Source organism: Callospermophilus lateralis, chromosome 9 (assembly GCF_048772815.1).
Source record: "Callospermophilus lateralis isolate mCalLat2 chromosome 9, mCalLat2.hap1, whole genome shotgun sequence".
NCBI classification, from domain to species: domain Eukaryota; kingdom Metazoa; phylum Chordata; class Mammalia; order Rodentia; family Sciuridae; genus Callospermophilus; species Callospermophilus lateralis.
In genome coordinates, this window is record NC_135313.1 from 50,085,640 (window position 1) to 50,106,040 (window position 20,401).

The 20,401-nt window shown below is 34.7% G+C and overlaps 1 protein-coding gene across 5 annotated transcripts in view; it reads left to right on the forward strand.

Annotated features, from left to right (window-relative positions):
- Positions 1-20,401, forward strand: part of Pde1a (phosphodiesterase 1A) — a 385,391-nt gene that overhangs the window by 201,501 nt on the left and 163,489 nt on the right. For 4 of the 5 annotated variants that reach the window (XM_076865510.2, XM_076865512.2, XM_077110267.1 and 1 more), the window contains 3 exons: positions 5,339-5,420; positions 7,444-7,564; positions 8,003-8,187. In XM_076865510.2, coding sequence (XP_076721625.2) covers positions 5,339-5,420; positions 7,444-7,564; positions 8,003-8,187 — 388 coding nt within the window. Of the gene's footprint in view, positions 1-5,338; positions 5,421-7,443; positions 7,565-8,002; positions 8,188-16,550; positions 16,837-20,401 lie in introns of those variants that run through there. The other variant, XM_076865511.2, reaches the window with a different exon arrangement.

A 20,401-nucleotide genomic window follows, 5' to 3' on the forward strand; every position in this document is an offset into this window, starting at 1 on the left:
CCCATCAAAGGATGTCTGTCCAGAAATCATCACAACCCTTAGCTGCAGATTATAATATTTTGTATTTCTTGCTTTTTGCTTTGTTTTCATGGTGCTGGAGATTGAACCCAGAGCTTCAAGCATTCTAGGCCAGCACAGTACCACTGAACTATATCCCCAGTCCCTTGTTAAAGAAAATATTTTACATATATTTTTGTGTGTGTATTAGTCAAACATGATAAAACCAATAATGCAAAATAGAGAGATAATTGTAGAAAAGCTCAAGTGTAAGCTCTAACTTTCCCTCTTTGCAGCAGTGATGTGGAGGGATCATCACCTTTTTACCTATGTGTATCTTCTTACCTAAACCCATTCTGCCTCCAACTCAGGATGACTGTGAAAAGCACAGTGATAGAAGGCATCTAAGTGAGCGTCATACACTATAAACCACAACATGGATATGAAGAATTGGTAGTATTTGTTATTCTCTAACTTAGTTTTAAGTTTTACATTTTCCCAAAGTAAAGTTACTAGAAAACATCAATTATGAAGTATTTTGTTATTTGATAGTTACTTAAAGTTGAACTTTTAGGTATCCTTTGCCCAAATCCCTTAAAGCTCAGATTTAGGTAACTATCAAATAACAGAATTTTGATTCACAGAATAATCACAAGACTTAAAAAGTAGCTAATGAGCTATTCTCCTTCCCTCTGCAGAATAAAGCATTAGACTTGGAATTCCTTCAGTAGATTTTGAACAAAATTAAATGTGATTATGATGATCTACCCAGCTCATTTTTCTAAGCTGGACTTCCGTAGACACGAAGACCGTGTGTTTCTGAAGGACAAGTCAGTGTAGACCAAGCTATTTACATCATCTCTATAAATCCCATCAATATTACCCCCGTCTTTGGTGTAACTTCTCCAGATTTTCCCTCTAAAGTCAATGGAAGTTAGCTAGAGGAAATCAGGATTGTTTTCAGAATTACAGAGCTGAGAAACACTTATTTCTGGTTCTTGATTAAGCAACTGGTAGTAAGGAAAAGAGGTCCTCATTGCCAAAGCATGTTCACAACAAGCCTGTGACATTCATAAATACAGAGCACCCCCTCTGAGTGTTCAATAGATCCACACAGTTGCCTCCGCCCTCTGCTATAATGGTGCATTTCAACTAAGACCAACAAAAGGAAGGGAGGTGCCAAAGAATAACCCCCAGTACAGGCAGATGGTTTTTGATCCTTTTTCTCTTTTTGAGTACATATCTAGATTGACATAATAAAAACACATTTAGAAAAAAAAAATAGTCACTTCCATGGAAATTTGTTTGTATTTTTTACTTACTTCCACATAACTAAATGAAGTATTCCATTCTTCAACTAGTTATTTTGTGACACGTGAGGGGAAATCTCTATTAGTGCAAAATATAATTTATGAATAAATGCTACCTTGGTAGTCAAGGAGAAAAATGATGTGAAAATTACATTATTTGGAAGGAAAGGTCAAGATCGTGATTCACCCTAAATTATATACAGTTAAGCCCCTTAATTTTGTTCAATGTTGCTAGAATATGAAGTGTGTTATTTCAAAATAAATTGTATTTCATAGTAATAAAAAAAATAATCAGTCCATTCTTGGCCAATGATCTGATCTTGTATAGATACAATCCTCAGTATTGCATAAGTGTTAAGAACTATAGTTGTGAGCCAGGATAATAACTTAAAATGTAAAAATCAAATATGCTAGTTTCAAGAAGCATGAAAGTGCTATAAACATCAGTTATACAGGGAGTTATAATGTTCTATAAATATTTATAATACTCACAAAAATGCAGTTATTCCAAATCATAAATTTTACTGAAAGTGAGTATGTTTGTTGCTATAATCATTAAACATTTTAACAGTTTTGGTGGCTTTCTGAGAACTTAGAAGGATCCATTTTTAGAAGGAGTGAGGGAAGGTAATTAGGTAAGCTCTTCAAAGAGGGCTAAATTAGAGCATCATCCTCCCATAGCGACCAATTAAATTTGCTTGAACTAGTGGTCTCTCAGATTCTACCCTTCTCAAAGCCTGTGGTAGGGGCTTCTTGAATATTTGTTGTTGATGTCGTTTTTATCACTAAAACTTAGATTGCAATGCATGAAGTTTCTCAAGATTTCTGTATTTCACCTTCAATTATCTTCTTCATTTACTTAAAACTATAGAAATTGTTGTGGCTTCGGAGAAATGCATGGGGGGAAGTGCTCTTCATTCACTGGATTTGACACTTTGTTCAGCTGTCAGAGCCTTTTACACTGTTAAGAAAGCATAAAAACAATTACTAGCTCTTTGTCATCACCTTTCATAGAAAAACCCTCACAAATCTCCAAGGAAGTTGCGGAGACAGGTATAAGCACTATACTATGCATGTCAGTGTTCCTAGTTTGATGGGGCCACCTTGCCACCTCCTCACCTGCAGGTTTATCGCCCAGAACACAGTGCTGGACTCAGGGGCAGCACTGAGTGCACCAGTTCATTAATTGAGTTTAGTGCTTCTGCAACCATGTACACACCAGAAACATGTTAAGATATTAAAACGTGTATTTTTGGCTTTATGGAGGCATTACCCTTAAATGAAAACATAAACTCCAAGTAAAATATAAATTGTTGTTTGGTTTAATACCTATTGCTTTGACCCCCTGATTTTATCCTGATGAAAAGTATATATATTCTTTATCAAGGGATGGAATAAAGAAAACTATAAAGTTGATCAAATATATACAAAGAATGTAACTTTTCCTTTAAATATTTTTCACTTTACCCTTGGAAGTACCCACTTGTCCTATTGGGTTTCTAGTTCCTTCATAGTCTGGCTATAGGACCCCCTACTAACTTTGTATTCATGGCCTTTATTCATCCCAAAGAATAAATAACACTTTGAAATATTTATAAATAAATTTAATAATTAATGTACTTCAGCATTTAATGAGCTTCAGCAGTGGAAATTTGATATTCTAAATTAGCTGTAGGGTACTAGAAGAAAATAAGACACTAACTCTTCACTCCAGCTATCAGAGTGTCCACCTGTATATATCTGTCAAATGCCTAAGTCATATATGCAAATGTTGTCACCCAATAATCTATAAAATTTAGCTCGTGAAAGATAAATCATTACAGTGCCTTTTGGGGGCCAAAATTATCATTTTGGGGACTACCAAAGAACCATTTAGTATTAAAATAAATCTATTAAATTTGTATTCTTAAAGTACCAGATAGTAGCATTTTGACCAATAAAAACCAGTTAAATGAAACTTAACTGCATTTAATAAATAAAACCATATAATTAATAAATCAATAAAAGGCAATTAGATCTGCATATGCCAAATAAATATCTTTAATACTATGTTTCCTATGAAGTCTGTCAGTAGTCTTATTTACATTTAACTATATTATTATTTATATTTTAATATAAAGTATTAGTAGTATTGTTATTCAATGATAAACTGTTTTTCTTGTACCTTATTATTAACATGTTAAAAAATAATTGCATATTAGTTTTCAAATCTATCCCTTATCCAGATTCTCTGGTTTCCTGTAGCAACACCAACAGATTCACTTTCATTCAGATTGGTGGACCAAGAGCCATCCTCTAATCATCCCAGGTCACCCCTCACACTGCTGACAAATTATTGTTTCAAAAGTTGAATTCTTTGTCATGTCAATTTTATGGTAGAAAAAGAGGGGAGGGGAATCCAATCCCTCTCCATTACATGCTAAATTCAGTACAATTTTTTTCCCCCTGTTTTAAAACAATCTAGAATATGCATTAGACATCATGGACACCTTTAATTGACATAGCTGCACATTGTTGCTATTATGAATTATGATTCTTAGCTAAATTTAATGACTATTCACTAAATGTTAGGCACTACCTTTGGGCTTCAAATAAATTATCTTAGATAATCCTACTAGGCAGATACTACGATCATTGTATCTTAAAATGAGTAGAACAAGATGACAAAGTTAAGTCAGCGGTAAGAATTTGTTTAGCACACGCTGGGACCTGTTTGTAGTGACAGAGCCCCTTGCACAGCAGTGATTCAGTGACCTCTCCTGACTCCAAGGGCAATGGCATTAATAATTCTCTTCTATGAATCCAGAAGGTGGGTATAAATATTAATTCTAAATAAAATTGATGCCATAAATTGAGGGAGTTGCTGGACAGAGATCACAGAATCCCTTATTTCATCTTCTCTAAGTCATGACGTAGTAAAATCTTCCCTTTTGTAGCTACTTTGCTACAAACCATATTTTGATTTTCCCAAATAATTCTGATTTCAAACTTCCTGCCAGTAATCAGAGTCCTGGTGTAAAGGGAATGCACAGAAAACATTCTTAAAAACCTTCAAAGATATATACTGATATGGTATAAAGATCAGGATACACAAATGTTAGAGGAAATCACAGGCTGAAAGGAAACCATGGAGTCCTGAGCTAGGCATTACTTCCAAAGTTGTGGATTGATGCTAGACAGGTGCCAGCATTTTAGGAAGAAACCAGATCTCAGAGTGCTCCTTCAAATGGTGAGATATTTGAAATGAACAGGAACAAGGAAGCATCCTCTCTCGTTCATAAACAGATCCTCTTGAATGCAAAGGAAAAGAGCAATGTGTGATAAACCTTGTGAGAATAAATATTTGCACAGAGCAGCTACCTGGATTTTAGGAGTTGAAAACCCATGTTGTTAAACCCAAACATAAATGTAATTCTTTCACACATGTATGCAGTTAATCTAGTTTAGATAAAAGCAAATAGCAAAGAATCACTGAGATTTTGATTTTCTTGAAGAAGAATACATTAAAATATGTCTGAAGAATATGTTGAAGGTGTACCTCATTACTTCTTGTGGGAAATTTAATAAAGCTTAGTAAACAGAAAGGTATTTCCAAATGTTCATACACATTTAAGCTGAAAAAGCTGTCCAATAACAAAACCTTGATTCTGAAGTTTTGCTGGTGTGTTTGACATTAAAAAAAAAGGAACAAAAAAGTCCACGAGTTGAATTGTTACTTAAATTCTAAATAATATGCTGAGATGATTAATTTATACCCACTTCTGAAAACTGAAAAAATCTCTTTATAATCAAGGGGCTGTAACACTAAGACAAAGTGTTAAAATGTTTCTGATTTTCCCCTGAAGAAGCTTCTCCCAAAGAAATCATCTAATAAAAATTTTAGATACTTGATCTTGTAGTTATATTTATATATAAGTAGAAAAGTAGTGCTGGATTAAGAAATGGAAGACTCAGCTTTTCATCTGTGTTACCTAGGCTGCTCACTAGGCTGCCCCACCTAAGCCTTCACTCCTCTGTTTTTCTTTCCTCAGGGAGACAAAGAAGCGGAACTAGGGCTTCCATTTTCTCCACTTTGTGATCGGAATTCAACCATGGTGGCCCAATCCCAAATAGGTAATCTGAAGGATGGTAATTGGGCAAAGTGGATGTGTGTTTTCTATTTTCACATGTGTACACCATTCTGTTCAAAGTCCTCTAGGAAAGACTCACTCTATATTCATGACAAAGTTTGCCTTTAGGCTGATCTAGATGATGCTGAGTGATAAAAATTATTGAAATAATTTACAAAATGAATTCAATAAAGCAGAATTGGTAAACGTCATTGTTATTCTAGCTATAATCTTTTATACAAAATAAAGTGCTTTCTTCTTGGGAAGGGACTGTAATTTTCATTTGTTGTTGACTATTGTGTTCTATAATTTAGTCACTTAGGTATAAGGCAATTTGATGAAAATATTAGCATTCCTATTCTGTTAATGCTAAGTATCCATAGTATGCTTGATATGCAATCTCATATTAGTTGGGGGAAAAAGTTCCTGTGATATGACTAAATAAGCCAACTGCAAGAAACTTGCAAAATCATATTGCTTCCAACCTCATTCATTGTCATCTGTATTTTTGTTGGGAAATTCAACTCCATTATTCAATTGCAGTCCATTATTAAAACATGATTGCTATGCTGCATAGTTTGAATATTTGTAATAGTTCTTCCCTTAGCTAGCATATTTCTCACTGAATTATACAATCGATGAAAATGAAAATAGCCATTTTTACCTCTGTATTTTGGCAGCTGTACCCCAAAGCAGCAGGGTGGTCAGAAAGCTGCTTACTCTGGCCTTCCTCCTTCCCAACCAAGTTCAACAGCTGTTTATCTAGAGATTATGAGGAAGGTTCTTAACCTCAATGTTATGCAGTCTGAGGATTTCACCTAGCAAGCTGGGAAGGAGTGATGTTCTTGAGGCTCATTGCTGTCATATAAATTGCTACCATATTACCTCAATGGACAGTCTACCTGTACTGGTCATTTAAACCCATTCATGGAACTCAAAATCACACTCTGGGTAGGCAATTAACATTACTTTGATTTAAGATGTCAATTAAAACATACATTTATAGGAATTTTTAAAATTATAAACATGCCTCAATATGTACTATAAATAATATAGTTACTTGAAATGTTAATTACTTTATCATATGTGGATATTCCCAGGGCATTGTCACTTAAAGACCCTCCTTCCCATTATTCTTTTATATTTAGGTAATAGTTTATTGCTCCCAGGTGGGTTTAAGGACACAAGCCCTTGATTTCAAGCACCAAATATTTCCTGGGATCTTAGGGATGTTGTACTCTCCTCACTTAAATATCGGGCAGTAAATGTTCCCAGAGGACAATACCCCTTTCTCTGTGTGTCATTTTCTATCTTGATGAGTACTTTAAATGTGAAAGTCTTCATTCAATACTGACATCTAAAAAGCAGCAGGTTTAGTGCTGTCTCCCAGAGATGTTACTGTTCCTGGGCTGATTTGACAGCACACGCCCACATGCTGCGAACTAACACTTTACATCCAGGGAATAATAAACAGCAATTTGAAATGCGAACAAGTTGGCAGAAAGCTCTGACTGACATAGTAAGAAAAAATGTAAAAGGTGGTTGCCTTCCCATAGCCCGAGGGAAAAATGTCAATTATTTAATTCCTTTGGTGTTCAGATATTATTTCTTTCTGGTCAGTAATAAAATTCACAACAAAATGAAGACCTTTCCCAAAGAGTAATGATCCTTCTCATTGGGACAGAAAAAAACATATTCCCACTCATTTGATCTGCATCTATTGTTAGCAATAGCATGTAAAGCTGAACATTAAATAGGAAAGCCAATATACTTAAGTTAGCAAGCCTAAATTGTAGCATTTATACTGCTTGGGAGATTATTTTGTAGAACAGTTAAGTTATTTTAAAGATTGTGCTATTGGATTAAAATAGTATCAAAGGGCAAGAAAACTGATATTATAGTTGATATTTGCTAACCCAGGAGTGTGCCAAAGAGAGGCTCTTCATTTTACTGATCTTAGAATTCTGGAAGTTGTAACACTTTGATTTATCTTTTTAAATTTTTTTCTTTTTCTTTTTCTTTTTTAGGTTTCATTGATTTCATAGTAGAGCCAACATTTTCTCTTCTGACAGACTCAACAGAGAAAATTGTTATTCCTCTTATAGAGGAAGCCTCCAAAACTGAAACTTCTAACTGTGGGGCAGGCAGGTATGATGTTTTTCTTTTATATCATTTTTCATCTCTGTGGTGTTTTATAACCTTTATTATTTAATTATTATCCTTATTTCTTAAAACCAGGCAGGGAGTTCTAGGAATAATTATTAGGTAGTATTGCCACCTAGTGACAGGATGTTGTACTGCATTGGCCTTCAATATTGAGAACCAAGGTCCACAGTTCAAGAAAAATCCAAGTCCTCTAAGTACAGGAAGAGGAGTCCCTGGCTCTGTCCTAGTGGGAAAGGGAGGCAAACAGCTGCCACATGCTCACAACTTGACCTGTGTATCTGCTGTTCTGCTTCAACAGTCAGTTTCATAAACTTTTTCAGGCTTTGTTCCCTCAGCCCATATCCTGACTGACCTTCTTCTTTTTGGCATATTTTGTTTTTGTTTTTTTTTTTTTTTTTTTTTTTTGGTTATTACTGTTAGTTCAACCATTGTGGGGTTACATGTTGCTGAGGTGCTGAGACGATCAAATTCAAAAGGCTTGGTGAACGACGGGAGCTATTCCCCAGATTATTCCCTTACAGCAGTGGACCTGAAGAGCTTCAAGAACAACCTGGTGGACATCATTCAGCAGAACAAGGAGAGGTGGAAAGAGTTGGCTGCACAAGGTAGGGTTGTTCACCTCATCTCCCTGCCCCATCTCCATCTTAACTACTCCTTTAATAGTTTGGATTTTTCTTCCCCTCAGCTTTTTCTTTTACAAAATATGAAAGCTTTGGTATTTGGAATTTGGCTGCCATTTGATTATTCATGAACAATTGGCTTCTTTGTTAAATGAAAAGGAATTCTGCCCTGGATATCCCATGAGGGCTGTGGATACGTGTCAGTGGTAGGCAACCTGGAAGTAGCACAACAAAACGGTGACAAAACATTGTGGCACAATCACCCCTATGCTTTTGTAGATGAGCTTTCTAACCTGTTTTAGCTCTGGGCTGTTTGAATGTTAAGCAATAAATCTTCTCAAATTGTTGTGTTTCTCTCCATGGATTTCCAGTTTCATAGAATAGTTGATCCTGTTAATGCTGTTCAGTTTTTGGTTTTTTTTTTTTAGATAGAGAGGAGAGAGAGAGAGAGAGAGAGAGAGAATTTTAATATTTTATTTTTTAGTTTTCGGCGGACACAACATCTTTGTTTGTACATGGTGCTGAGGATCGAACCCCGGCCCGGCACGCATGCCAGGCGTGGGCGCTACCACTTGAGCCACATCCCCAGCCCCCTGTTAATGCTGTTCAGTTTTATATTTGTTTTCTATGGAGAGGAAAAAATTGACCTCTTTCACATCACCAAAACAGAAAGTCCTTTCCCTCAACATTTTGAGAGAATTAAATAAGATTATTTATATCATCTGCTTTAGAAGTAGCTAGAGAATTAAGCACTGTATGGGTTGACTATTATTATTATAGCTATTTTTTTTTGTTGTACTTCTTTGATGTATTCTAGGAATCAGAGATATAATAAAAAAAAAAAAACAAGAGACAAAAATTCCTACGCTCATGAAGGAATGAGAGAGAATCAGGAACAGGATTGAAATTTTAAACAAGTGGTCAGAAAAGGCTTCAAGCAGTGATAATTTTAATAAATACACGGAGGAGGTTAGAATGAGAGCCATGGGGAAGTCTAGGGTAGTGGGAAAGAAATTTTCTTACACAGGAAGTGGCCACCACATCATCTGGGAGGTAGAGCTTGCCTGAAATACAAAGAAGTCAGTGAAGCAGGGAGAAACTAGGCAAGTAGGAATGATGTAGGCAATGAGACAAAGGTGTAAAGTGGTGCCAGATCATTGGTTTGCATCCAAGAGAGATGGGAAAGCCAATTGTAGGGCTTTCAGAAGAAAAATTGAGAAATACGAACTGAGGCTTTAAAAGGAAAGTATTCTTTTGTGTGGGAGGCAAAAATGTAAATTAGGAGATCAGAAATAAGGTGATTGATCATAATCCAGGAGAAAGATGGGAGCTTAAAGCAAATAGTAATAGTGGAGAGTGTGTCAGAATTCTGGATACATAAAGATGGTACCTGAAACTGTGTGCATGCAAGAGTGATAAGCAAAAAGAGATTGAATTCTGGATATATCTTGAAATATTGTGTTACCAGATTGGATGTAGAGTGAGTATGAAATAGTCAAGAATGGTGTCAGGCTTTTTGGTTTTCTTACACGTTGTATCTATGTAAATTTATATGATTATTTCAGCAAACAATTTCTCATTCTAGCCAAGGTGAAGATGCACATGATATATTCCCCAGTAATTCCACTTTCATATTTTTACTATATAGATAATTTTCCTCTTGTACAGCAAAAGGCATGTCCAAAATGTTTATAGCACAATCATTCATGAAGGCAAAACAAAGCAAAAAAAAGGATTCATATATTGTACTTTGTATTATGTAATAGTGTATAAATATTAAAATAAACTTCAGATATGAACATGAATAGGAATGAATGACACCAACAGCATTGAGCAAAACATATGATCTGCTGAAATATTTTAAGATTCCATTTATAAAAAGTTAAAAAAAAACCCTAAAAACCAAGCAATAGGTTTTAGAACCAGGTGAAGTGATGCATCCCTATAATTCCAGCAACTCAGGAAGCGGAGGCAGGAGGACTGCAGATTTGAGGCCAGCCTCACAATAAAAAAAAATAAAGAAGACTAGGGATGTCTTTAATGCCCCTGGGTTCAATCCTCAGTACCAAAAGAAGAAAATATAGGTTTTAGAGTACATATATGAAAAAAAAATGAAGAATTATAGGGACAAATATTCAAAATTATTCTAGAAGGTAGGATGGGTTATTTAGAAATTAGTAATATTTTATTTCTTAGATTGGGTACTAGATAGATGTTCATATAATAATTATATATAAGATATATCCTTCATATGCACATATAAACTCATTTGCATGAATAGACTCTTTCATTATAAAAATGAAAAAAAAATGTGATTAGCTATAAATATACAGCTTCTAAAATAGTCGATTTTAAAGTTGGTATCAATCAGATGTTATCATTTAATTTCCTATTATCATTTTCAGTGTGTGTAAGATACACTGTTTATTATAACTTTATTACAATTATACCAAGATGAAAATGAACAGTTTGCATGATGTTTAGAGCTGCAGAGAATCAGTTAAACATCAAGGCTCTGAAGAAACTCACAGGTGCTTGGTCATCATCATGTTAGCCCTGGAACTATAGTTCATAGATGTCTCAAAAACATACAATGAAAGGTTGCACATCTTAGACTCCAAGGCATGAAGCTTCTGGGTCATCGATAATACAAAAAAATCATTTTAAAGAGCAATGCTTACTCTTAATAGAAGAGTAAGCCTTCTATTAAGGAGCTGGACACATCTAAATATGTTGTATTTGAAAAATAAGTACTTTCCTTCATCTCCACATGTTCATTTATGGTTAAATTTTATCATTTAGACCTTATGATGGGTTTAGCTCCTTAGCACGTTTTGTCTTTGCCAAGCCTCCACCCTCATCTCCAACAGGAGATTTTAAGAGGGTTCATGGTGATTCTAAGAGGGTGGGAGAAATAGTGGGAGGAGTTGCTCTTCCTTTCTTGTATCACACAGCCTTTCTTAGCCTCGACAAATGTGGTCATGGATATAACCGTGTCTGCCTGATCAAAGCTCACTCCTCGAGACAGCCTCCAGTGTCATAAATCTGTGACTGTCTCCAGCTGTGCTTAAGACCTATGAATCAGCTTTGTAAACAAGGCTTCTAAGGGAGTGATGGAAGAAAAGATCACGTGTGCCTGTACTGGAGACCAGTGAGATGATACGTGCCTCTTGTAAACAAGGAAAATCATACACCTGAACATTAAAATGCCCTACAGATGTAGCTCATTTCCATCAGTCCCATTTGATCTTGTGCCAGGTGCAATGTCTGCGTCTGGAGCTGAGGTGGAGCCAATGAGGTTCCTATGGGGAGCTGTTAGAGAAGCACTCCTCATTAAAGCTGTGCTTGAGTGGCAAGTACTAATGGTAGTTCTCCTTCACCACAAAACAATGACTTTCATAAGCCCCCTGGAAGTTTGTTCCATCTTAGACACACAGATTCCCAATTGAAGCAGGTCCCCTGAAGCCATCTTGATCAGAACAGAGGCCGGGAATCAATCTCAGATTGGCATTCTGTCCCCCTTCCCAAGGAGAATGTGTATTTGAGAAAATAATTTATGCCCCAGAAGTCCCATACCCTTGAGGTCAATCCTGAATGAAATGTCATGCATTTCTTTCTGTACTGAGATTAGTAGGAGTAGGGGTGAAGAGATTCGGGACACATTTCCTATGACATGGGCTTTCTCGAGGTTCTGACATTCCCCTTTGAAGGTTCGCACTACATCTCCACCCAGGGAGAAACAGTGTCATCTGAGATGTCATGATGAGAGTGTTTCAAATGGTGGGAAGTAGGGAGCCTGGCATAGGTTGATAGCCACTAATGAAGTCATCACCAAAATAGTCACAGAGGCTTCCTATGTTCTAGTGCAAAACTCATGCCTGTACATATTTTTGAGAGCAGAGTTCAGGGTCTGCTCATCTTGGGTCTCTGGCAATTCCTGCTCATGCCCAGGTAAGAGTTCAGTAACTATTGATTAGAGGAGGGTTGACTGTACTCTCTGGAAGTCTGATTTTTATGGTGAGTCCATCAAAATGAAATGATGTCACTCACAATCTTTGTACAGTTTTCTTTGTTGGCTAAAAAATGGAAATCCCACTGATAAATGGCAAAAGAGAAAACTAAATACAGGGGACATTGTACAGAACTTCCTCTTCTCATTTGATATCAGCACTTGCTTGTGTTTTCTGATACCAAAAACTTCGTCACTTGCTTTAATTTTACTTTCCAATAGGAGTAATGACTGCGAGAGTTCACAGGAGCTTTGTGACCTCAGGAAACCATTAGATAAGAGAAGTGACCAAGGAAATTTGGGGTGTAGATAGGTTAGAAGGTGGGAGGAAAAGAGTGGGAGATCAGATGCTGCTCTGTTTAACAGGTGATGGTGGGGAGAGTAGAGGTAGTGGGTAGGAACAGTTCTGAGGTAGTTGTCTCATTGATGTGCCCTCGTGTAGTTGGAGTTCAATGTAACCACAGTTTGACAGGGTTGCTTCACACTGCCCACAGAGAAGCCAGGTTCAAGACTTTGTTATATAACCTCAATGATTAACCAGTTCCAAGTACATTTGTTGGTTTCTTATCTTAACACCTCAGAAAAGACTATAAATATCTTCAGTTGTCCCCACACATCTCTGTTCTCTCTTCAAAACCTTTAGGCTTACATTCCTCTTGATTCTAGATCTCTTTTTCTCTCCCCTTGGAGTATAATATCCCCTCAATTGCTCAGAGCAATTTAGTTCTGACCTCAGACAATCCATTCAACAAAACGAAAACCTTATTCTTGACTTAAAATGCCATTATAATTCTTCAAGCATGCCTTGAGATTGTCAGGGTTGATCATAGTTTTGTTATTATTTTCAACATCATTGGAATTCTCATAAAAGTTTAATTTACTCATTACCCTCAGGACATTTATCAAAAACCTTTATGACTATACCTATGACTTACCTCAGTACTCAGACAATCATCATAGAACTACCAATGAACTAAGTAGTTTCTTATTTTTTGACATTTTACTATTCATTTGATGTATTAAACACATAATCTTAAATAAACAAGTTTAAGATTATTCATATTGTTAGAAAAGCTCATAAATTTTCTCAATGAAACAAAAGATTCTAAAGAATACATTTTATCATTGCCTGAAAAATTAAAAAAACAAGACTAGAAATCTTTCTCATTAAAAGAGAAGCATTTAAAAATTGATGGAAGAATATTAATATTTTCAAAAGATGAAATTTACATTATAGTTAGTATGATATGTTAAGAGATTTTGATAGATTACTAATTAAACCTTAGGCATTATTACTTACATAGTGCTCCTCCTTATTCACAGGAAGTGTGTTTTAAGACTCTTAGTGTATTCCTGAAAGCACTCACAGAATCCAATCCTACAAATACTATGCTTTTTTCTTATAGATTCATACCTATGACAAATTTTAGTTAATAAATCAGGCACTACAAGAGATTAACAACCATCATCAAAAATAAAAAAGAATGATTATAATAATATACTGTCATAAAAGTCATGTGAATGTGGTATCTCCCCTCTCAAAATATTTATTATACTATACTCACCATTCTTCTTGTGATGTGAGGTAATACTTAAAGGAAACATTTTTTTTTTCTGATTCTCTTTGGTGTATATGAATTGCCAGCATCACTATAGTGTCTTGCATTTGGGAAACATTATCAAGTAAAATAAAGGTTTCTCAAACTCAAACACTGAGATGCAGCAACAGTCCAATAACTGAGATGCTACTAAGTAACTAACAAACAGGCAGCATATACAGAGTGGCTACACTAGACAAAAGGATGATTCATGTTGCACATGAGAAGAAGTGAGACTATATGAGATTTCATTCCTTTCTCAGGAAAGCACAAAATTTAAAACTTAGGTTTATTTCTTTTACATTAAAATTGTTTGGACGATGGTTGACCTCTGGTAACTGAAACCTGGAAAAGTGAAGTCATGAATAAGGAAGAACTACTATATGTGGAATATCTTAAATTTTAATATTGTTTATTATGTATGGTAAGTGACTTTTGCATTTATATAAATTCATATTCTGCTAAGCATGTATTTATGTGCTCAACAATATATTGCTTCTATTACAGTCATTACACTGTTAATCAAACAGCACTGTGATTTAGGTATTATTCATTTAACAAGGAGAAACTGAAGTTTAAGGGAGCCACGCAGGTCATATGCCACCTCAGATTTGTATGTATATTACAAGTGATATACATATAATATAATACATATACATACTAATTTTCTCATTCCTTTTCACAGTTTTCATGTAATACACAGGTAGGAGTAATCACAGAAAAATGAAACAGTTTCTTGTGAAACCTTACCCCACAGACTAGCATGATTGCTTCAAGAAATCTTCTGTCTAATCTTAGTACAGCGAATCCAACAAGCTTTCAATGTACTCATCAAGTCAGCTATATCCCAGGGGAATTTTTATGTGAAAATATTTACAATGTATTAATTTGGAAGTGAGATTTTATACCATCCATTGATTTATTCACTCATTCATTGGTCATTTCTACAAAAATTTATTGTGGTTACTCTAGAAGGAAAGAATCGTAATATGACAAAAATGAAACTCAGAGATATCAAGTTACTAGTCTAAATAATTGGTCTTCATAAAGACTGGGCTCTGCATCCAGTTTGCTTAAGTTCAAAGTTACCTTCTAGATCATATCACAGAAGCAAATTGTGGAAGATTGATGGAGGTTCATTTTCTAAGTTTTTCTCTAGAGCAAGAGTGCCATGCTATTTGCTGGAGGAGGATCTGTGATAGCAGCAGTACTGAAGGGTGCTTCAAGTATTCTATGTGTGTGTTCTGCACACCTGTATTTGCCTGAGCAGTAAAAGTAGGAAGAGAGGTTGAGGGAGTGGGTGTGTATCTCTTCCTGATTACTGGTTGACTCCATGATGATAAAATCCCGCCCCCTCCAAGGTTTGTAAGATAAGGGATGAAAGAGGTATGAAAAGGGATCTGGGCTGGTAGAAGGTGGACTGTTGGGAGAGGTGCTTCCCCCTGAGTTTGGAAGAGGAGCAACTTAAAGGTTTTATTGATAGTAGAGGGCGGTCAGGATATAAGAAACTGTTTCCATGAGAGTCTACCCATCCTCGCCATCTCCACACATGGTACACAGTTTGTTCTTTCATTTAGTCAGAGAGAACCCTAACACATGGTCCTTATCGACTATGATAGATGATTTTTTAACTTTCTCTGAGAACCCTCACTATTCTGATTAATAACTTCAGCTAATGCTGCTGATTTAATTTGATCATTCAGAACTGATGACAAAGACTATGTTCATATACAAAATTTGTTCACAAATGAATACATATAAGTATTTTCTATAACTTTGTAAGTATTTTCTATAACTTTTTAGTGTATTTCTCAGAGTATAATATTCTTTCCTTAAAACATATTTCTGTAAATATCCCAAACTAGAAATGGAGTCAATATAAAGTCTTAAAAATAGGAAAGAAATCTAATCTTGGATACATTCAGAATTGTTCTAAAACCCAAATTCAGCCAAATTTGTCATTTTACAGTTTATTATAATGCTTATGTAGCTACCAATTTATTATTAAAAATGCTTGTAATATTATTTATATTAAATTACAAAGAATGATATTAAGTCAGTCATGATTATAACTTGTAAGACAATAGCAATGTCTTAATGATTTTCTATATGCTTTCTCGGGAGATAGAAGACAAACATACCTGAAAGTCATGTTGTAATCTATATAAGCACATTCACTCATCTAGCTCTGTACTTCTATAAGGAATGTGGTTGAAGTTAGATTATATAAGATCAATAGAAAAAAGTCATTTTCTGGTGATAAAAAGGGTATATGATCTTATTTTTTTATGTTTAAAAAGAAATCAGATAGACTGCTATCTCCTTATAGAGTATAATTCTACATCCAGAAATCTGTATACTATTTGTAAGTAGACAATACTAATATCTTTCAAGATTATCTTTTATTAGGATACTGAGCATCTCTATGCTAGTTGAGCTCCCTAGGAATCCAGGCAACAATTCAAGTGATGAAAAAAATTAATTGAATTACATATTTTTTTTTTAAAAAAAGAATCATGTCAAGATCACTACTGATGAATGCAAGGATAACAAAAAATTTCAGTAGTAAAAGTTTCAAATTATATTTAAAATTAGAAAAATACATAATTTATATTTATAATTTTATCATAGTAACCCCTACAAACATAGCTGATTATAAAAGCTAATTAAAACATTTTTTTACAACTTCCTGACAACATTTTCTCTAGATTGTTAAGATGAGTACTTTTTTCTTTTTTCAGAAAAAAAATTCAATTCATGGAAGTGTAAGTTTTGCTATCCGTAAACACCTTTAAGTAAAATCTCGTGCATGATGGCAGCTCTGTTCTGACTTGGCACTTTCAATACTCTTGCTGGAAATCTACCTGGCTGTGTGTGAGAAAGGGAACACATTTTTGCAGATTGCTCAGTTAACATCATGAACCACCAAAACATCAGCTACAAATTCCTCAATTGACCTGGCTCAACTGGTGTGGAACTGATTCATCTGATGTTTACATCAGCATCTTTATACTATTCAGTATCAGTTTAAATAGTATTTTGTGGCATTTCTCTTTGCTGAGATGATATGGTGAGTGACAATACATTTTCATTGAGCAGCCAATCAATAATTTGTTATTTCTGCAATAAAGCCACCCACGTATTTTCACTCTGGAGTGCCTTTTCTAAAATGTCTAAAACATAGTGTGAATTTCATAACATTCACTTATCTTTTTTATTAATTCTACTTTTTGTTCTTCTGATAAATGCTTTAATGGTTCTCTACCGTTAAAAAATGATTCTTGGGGCTGGGGTAGTGGCTCAGTGGTGGAGCACTTACCTAGTATGTCTGAGGCACTAGGTTCAATCCTCAGCACCACATGAAAATAAATAAACAAAATGAAGGTATTGTGTCCATCTACAACTAAAAATATATATTTTAAAAAATGATTCATAAAACCTTTAAGGGGCAGATATCTAACAAATAATGCGGAAGCTGGGGTTGTGGATCAGTGGTAGAGCACTCCCCTAGCATATGTAAGGTATTGGTTTTAAGCACCACATTAAAATAAATAAATAAAATGTGTTTTTTTAAACAAGTAATGTATATGTTATAGTGGGAGTGAATGGCAGGGATAAAGTGTTTTAATGTACTGTTTTCATTAGATTTGAAAATTTGTCCACTATATAATTCAGTTTAAGATTAGTCACATTATTTTCCTCCAGAAAAATCCTTTGAAATATTTTTAAGAAGTGTTTTTAATTCTTTTCCTTGGATTCCCTCAAAGCTGATTTAATGATTAATTGTACTGGAGTAGGAGGAATGCTCCAAGAATTAATGAGCTAAGTAAGAATGGCTATGTCTAATATTGAAGAGTATATTTTCACAAAGAATTACATTTATTCCCACTGTATGACTCTGGTCCCCTCAGGAAAAAAATGGTTTTAATATATCATCAAATTTAATTTCAAAAAAAATATGCTCAGGAAAGACAAAAATCTAATAGGAATTAAATTACAACCAGGGAGGCAGCATAGTATGGAGTGAAGACATGGAACACTAGAACAATATTATCTTTTTTAATTCTGTATCATTGTTTATTAGTTACATATTTTTGAACAATTAATTTAATCTCTTCGTGTTTCAGTTTGCTCAGTTGTAAAGTGAGGAGCATAAAAATAGGATATAAGAGTGTTATGAAGATGAAATAGTCAATGTATGTCAAGTATTTAGAACTTGGTACTTTCTACAGTAATTCTCCTAAGTTCACATTTGTCTTTAGACTATGTGGAGAGCTTAAAGAAGTGAACTACAAGGAAATATTCTTGCTCATAGCAATTTTGATATGAAATTATATTTACTCATGACAAAATACATTTACAGGGGCAATTCCATGAGTCAATTGAGGGAATTGCTTTATGGTCACTAGATCTTACTATAAGAGTGATTTATATCACTTTCCTTTCTTAATCAATCAAGATTGCCTTTTGAGGATGTCTCCCCAAAATCTCTAAACTCCAGCCAAGTGTCTGCATAAGAAAAGAAGAGATGGAATTGACTTGTTGTGGACGGTTGAGGCAGCTGCATACTTTGAAAAGCTGTAATTGAACTACATTATTCTAAACATATTCTGTGCCAAGGATTCTGCCACTTAAGACACTAGCTGTTAATTGTGGTTCAGCACAAATACTCAGGGAAAGAAAATAATTCTAAAATAAGAGTGTTCTATAGACCTCGAACATTTAGCTAACCCAGCAGATTTGGTTTATGACAATCCACTTCTTCTCTGAAAAAAAATATTGCCATTTTAGTTGTAATCCTTTCAGGTATGCTTAAGTTTAGACTTTATATTTACAGCTAAAACTCTTCAGCTTTCTGAACTTTGCTTTTTCTATAACTAAATATTGTTCAAATCTGGCTAATGTAATGCTTCCTCATTAACTATAGGAATCTAGACAATTCCCAGAAATCATGCAAACCTATAGATGAAGGCTGGTATTTTTCTCATATATATTTAATTTCCATATTTTATTCTTTCTTTAAAAGAAAGATTACAAACACTGGAGGGGAAAGAAAAAACGATGATGAAAGGCTTCAATGATCTAATGCTGAAACTTTATTACAAGGTCATCTTTGAAACATAAGCTGGGCCCATCCTTTAACAAGACAGCAGCTAATAAATGATTTTGAAAACCTTGCACTAATATTTATTCATACCCAGAAAACTTTGTGGAGGTAATGAGAAAAACACAATCTCAGGATCACTTAATGACACTAGCTTATCCCTCTGGTCATGGGGTTCATTCAGAAGGGCCCTGTATTCCACATCACCCTTCTATCTTAGGTTAGGTTGCTGTAAAATATAATGAGTAAGTTCACCAATAAGGAACGCCTATGGATACCAATGGGAAATAGAAGTCTCATAAAATTAATGCAGCACAACAACATTAAGATATAGCTATGATGTTAGTTTGATACAGAGACAATAGAGTTCCCACAGCGTATCCTCAACAACTTATGAGAGGTATCCTATTATACAAGTCTTCATAGATTACAAGTTCCACCACTCCCCATAATCCTGCCCAAAAATTATAGATAAAGTAAACTGTATCTGATTGCTGAAAGTGCTCTTACTTTAAAGCATAAATTTACAAGTGTATTTCAACAGGAACAACTTACATGTACATCCAAGATAAGCACTGTTATCAAAAACTATAAGATGCTTTACACATCCCTTCAGATAACCCCTCCTCATGCCAGCAAAGCCAGATAAGTACACGTTCATAGAAGATAAATAAAAGACACATAGGAATCTTGCAAAAACATATTCTTTCTCATCTTGGGTGAAAGAATGGTTAGGTATGTGAGATTGATTCCTATCTTGTTTGCTTTACATGGGTGCTAACCCTCTAAACCCTCTAAAATTTGTTGCCATGAAGTTGAGAATAATTGTTATAAAGATGAATACAACATTTTTCGCAAATGGTAACTCTAATTCACTGTAGAGCACAAATTTTTATGGAATATTAACAGAATATCATTAGGAATATGTACAGACTTATAGAATTTTGAATTATACCTAAGTCTAGCAATTGCTAGATCTTTCATCTATCAAAGATACTGGGTGAGAGTTACATATTCAGCTTTGTGAAGATTATAAATGGTTTTAGTTTCCACAAAAAAAAAAAAAAAAGGGAGGAGAAGAAAGAGAAGGCAAAGGAAAAGAAGAAGAAATAAGGAACAAAATTATAAAAGACAGACTTGCTTTCCTGGCTTTCTTTTATCTTCCCTTGCAGAAAACACATGCAAAAAAAACTCTCTTGCCTGAAAAATTTGTTGAATATTAAAAAAATGAGTCTACAAAGTATCCAAAAAATTTGAGGTTTGAAGTATTTTTATTAGAAACCACTCATTGTTCTTGCTATGAGAAAGTTTTCAAGGATACTGTATGATTTGAGATCCCTAAGAGTTACACTGGATGGTGGTGACAGTGTTTGCCTCACATCTTTAAATAAAAAAATCTAGGACAGAGACTTAGTCATGTATTTGTAGATTGTAATTTAATAATTTATTACTCCTGGAGTTACAAGTCTCTATTATTTCTCTTTCTTG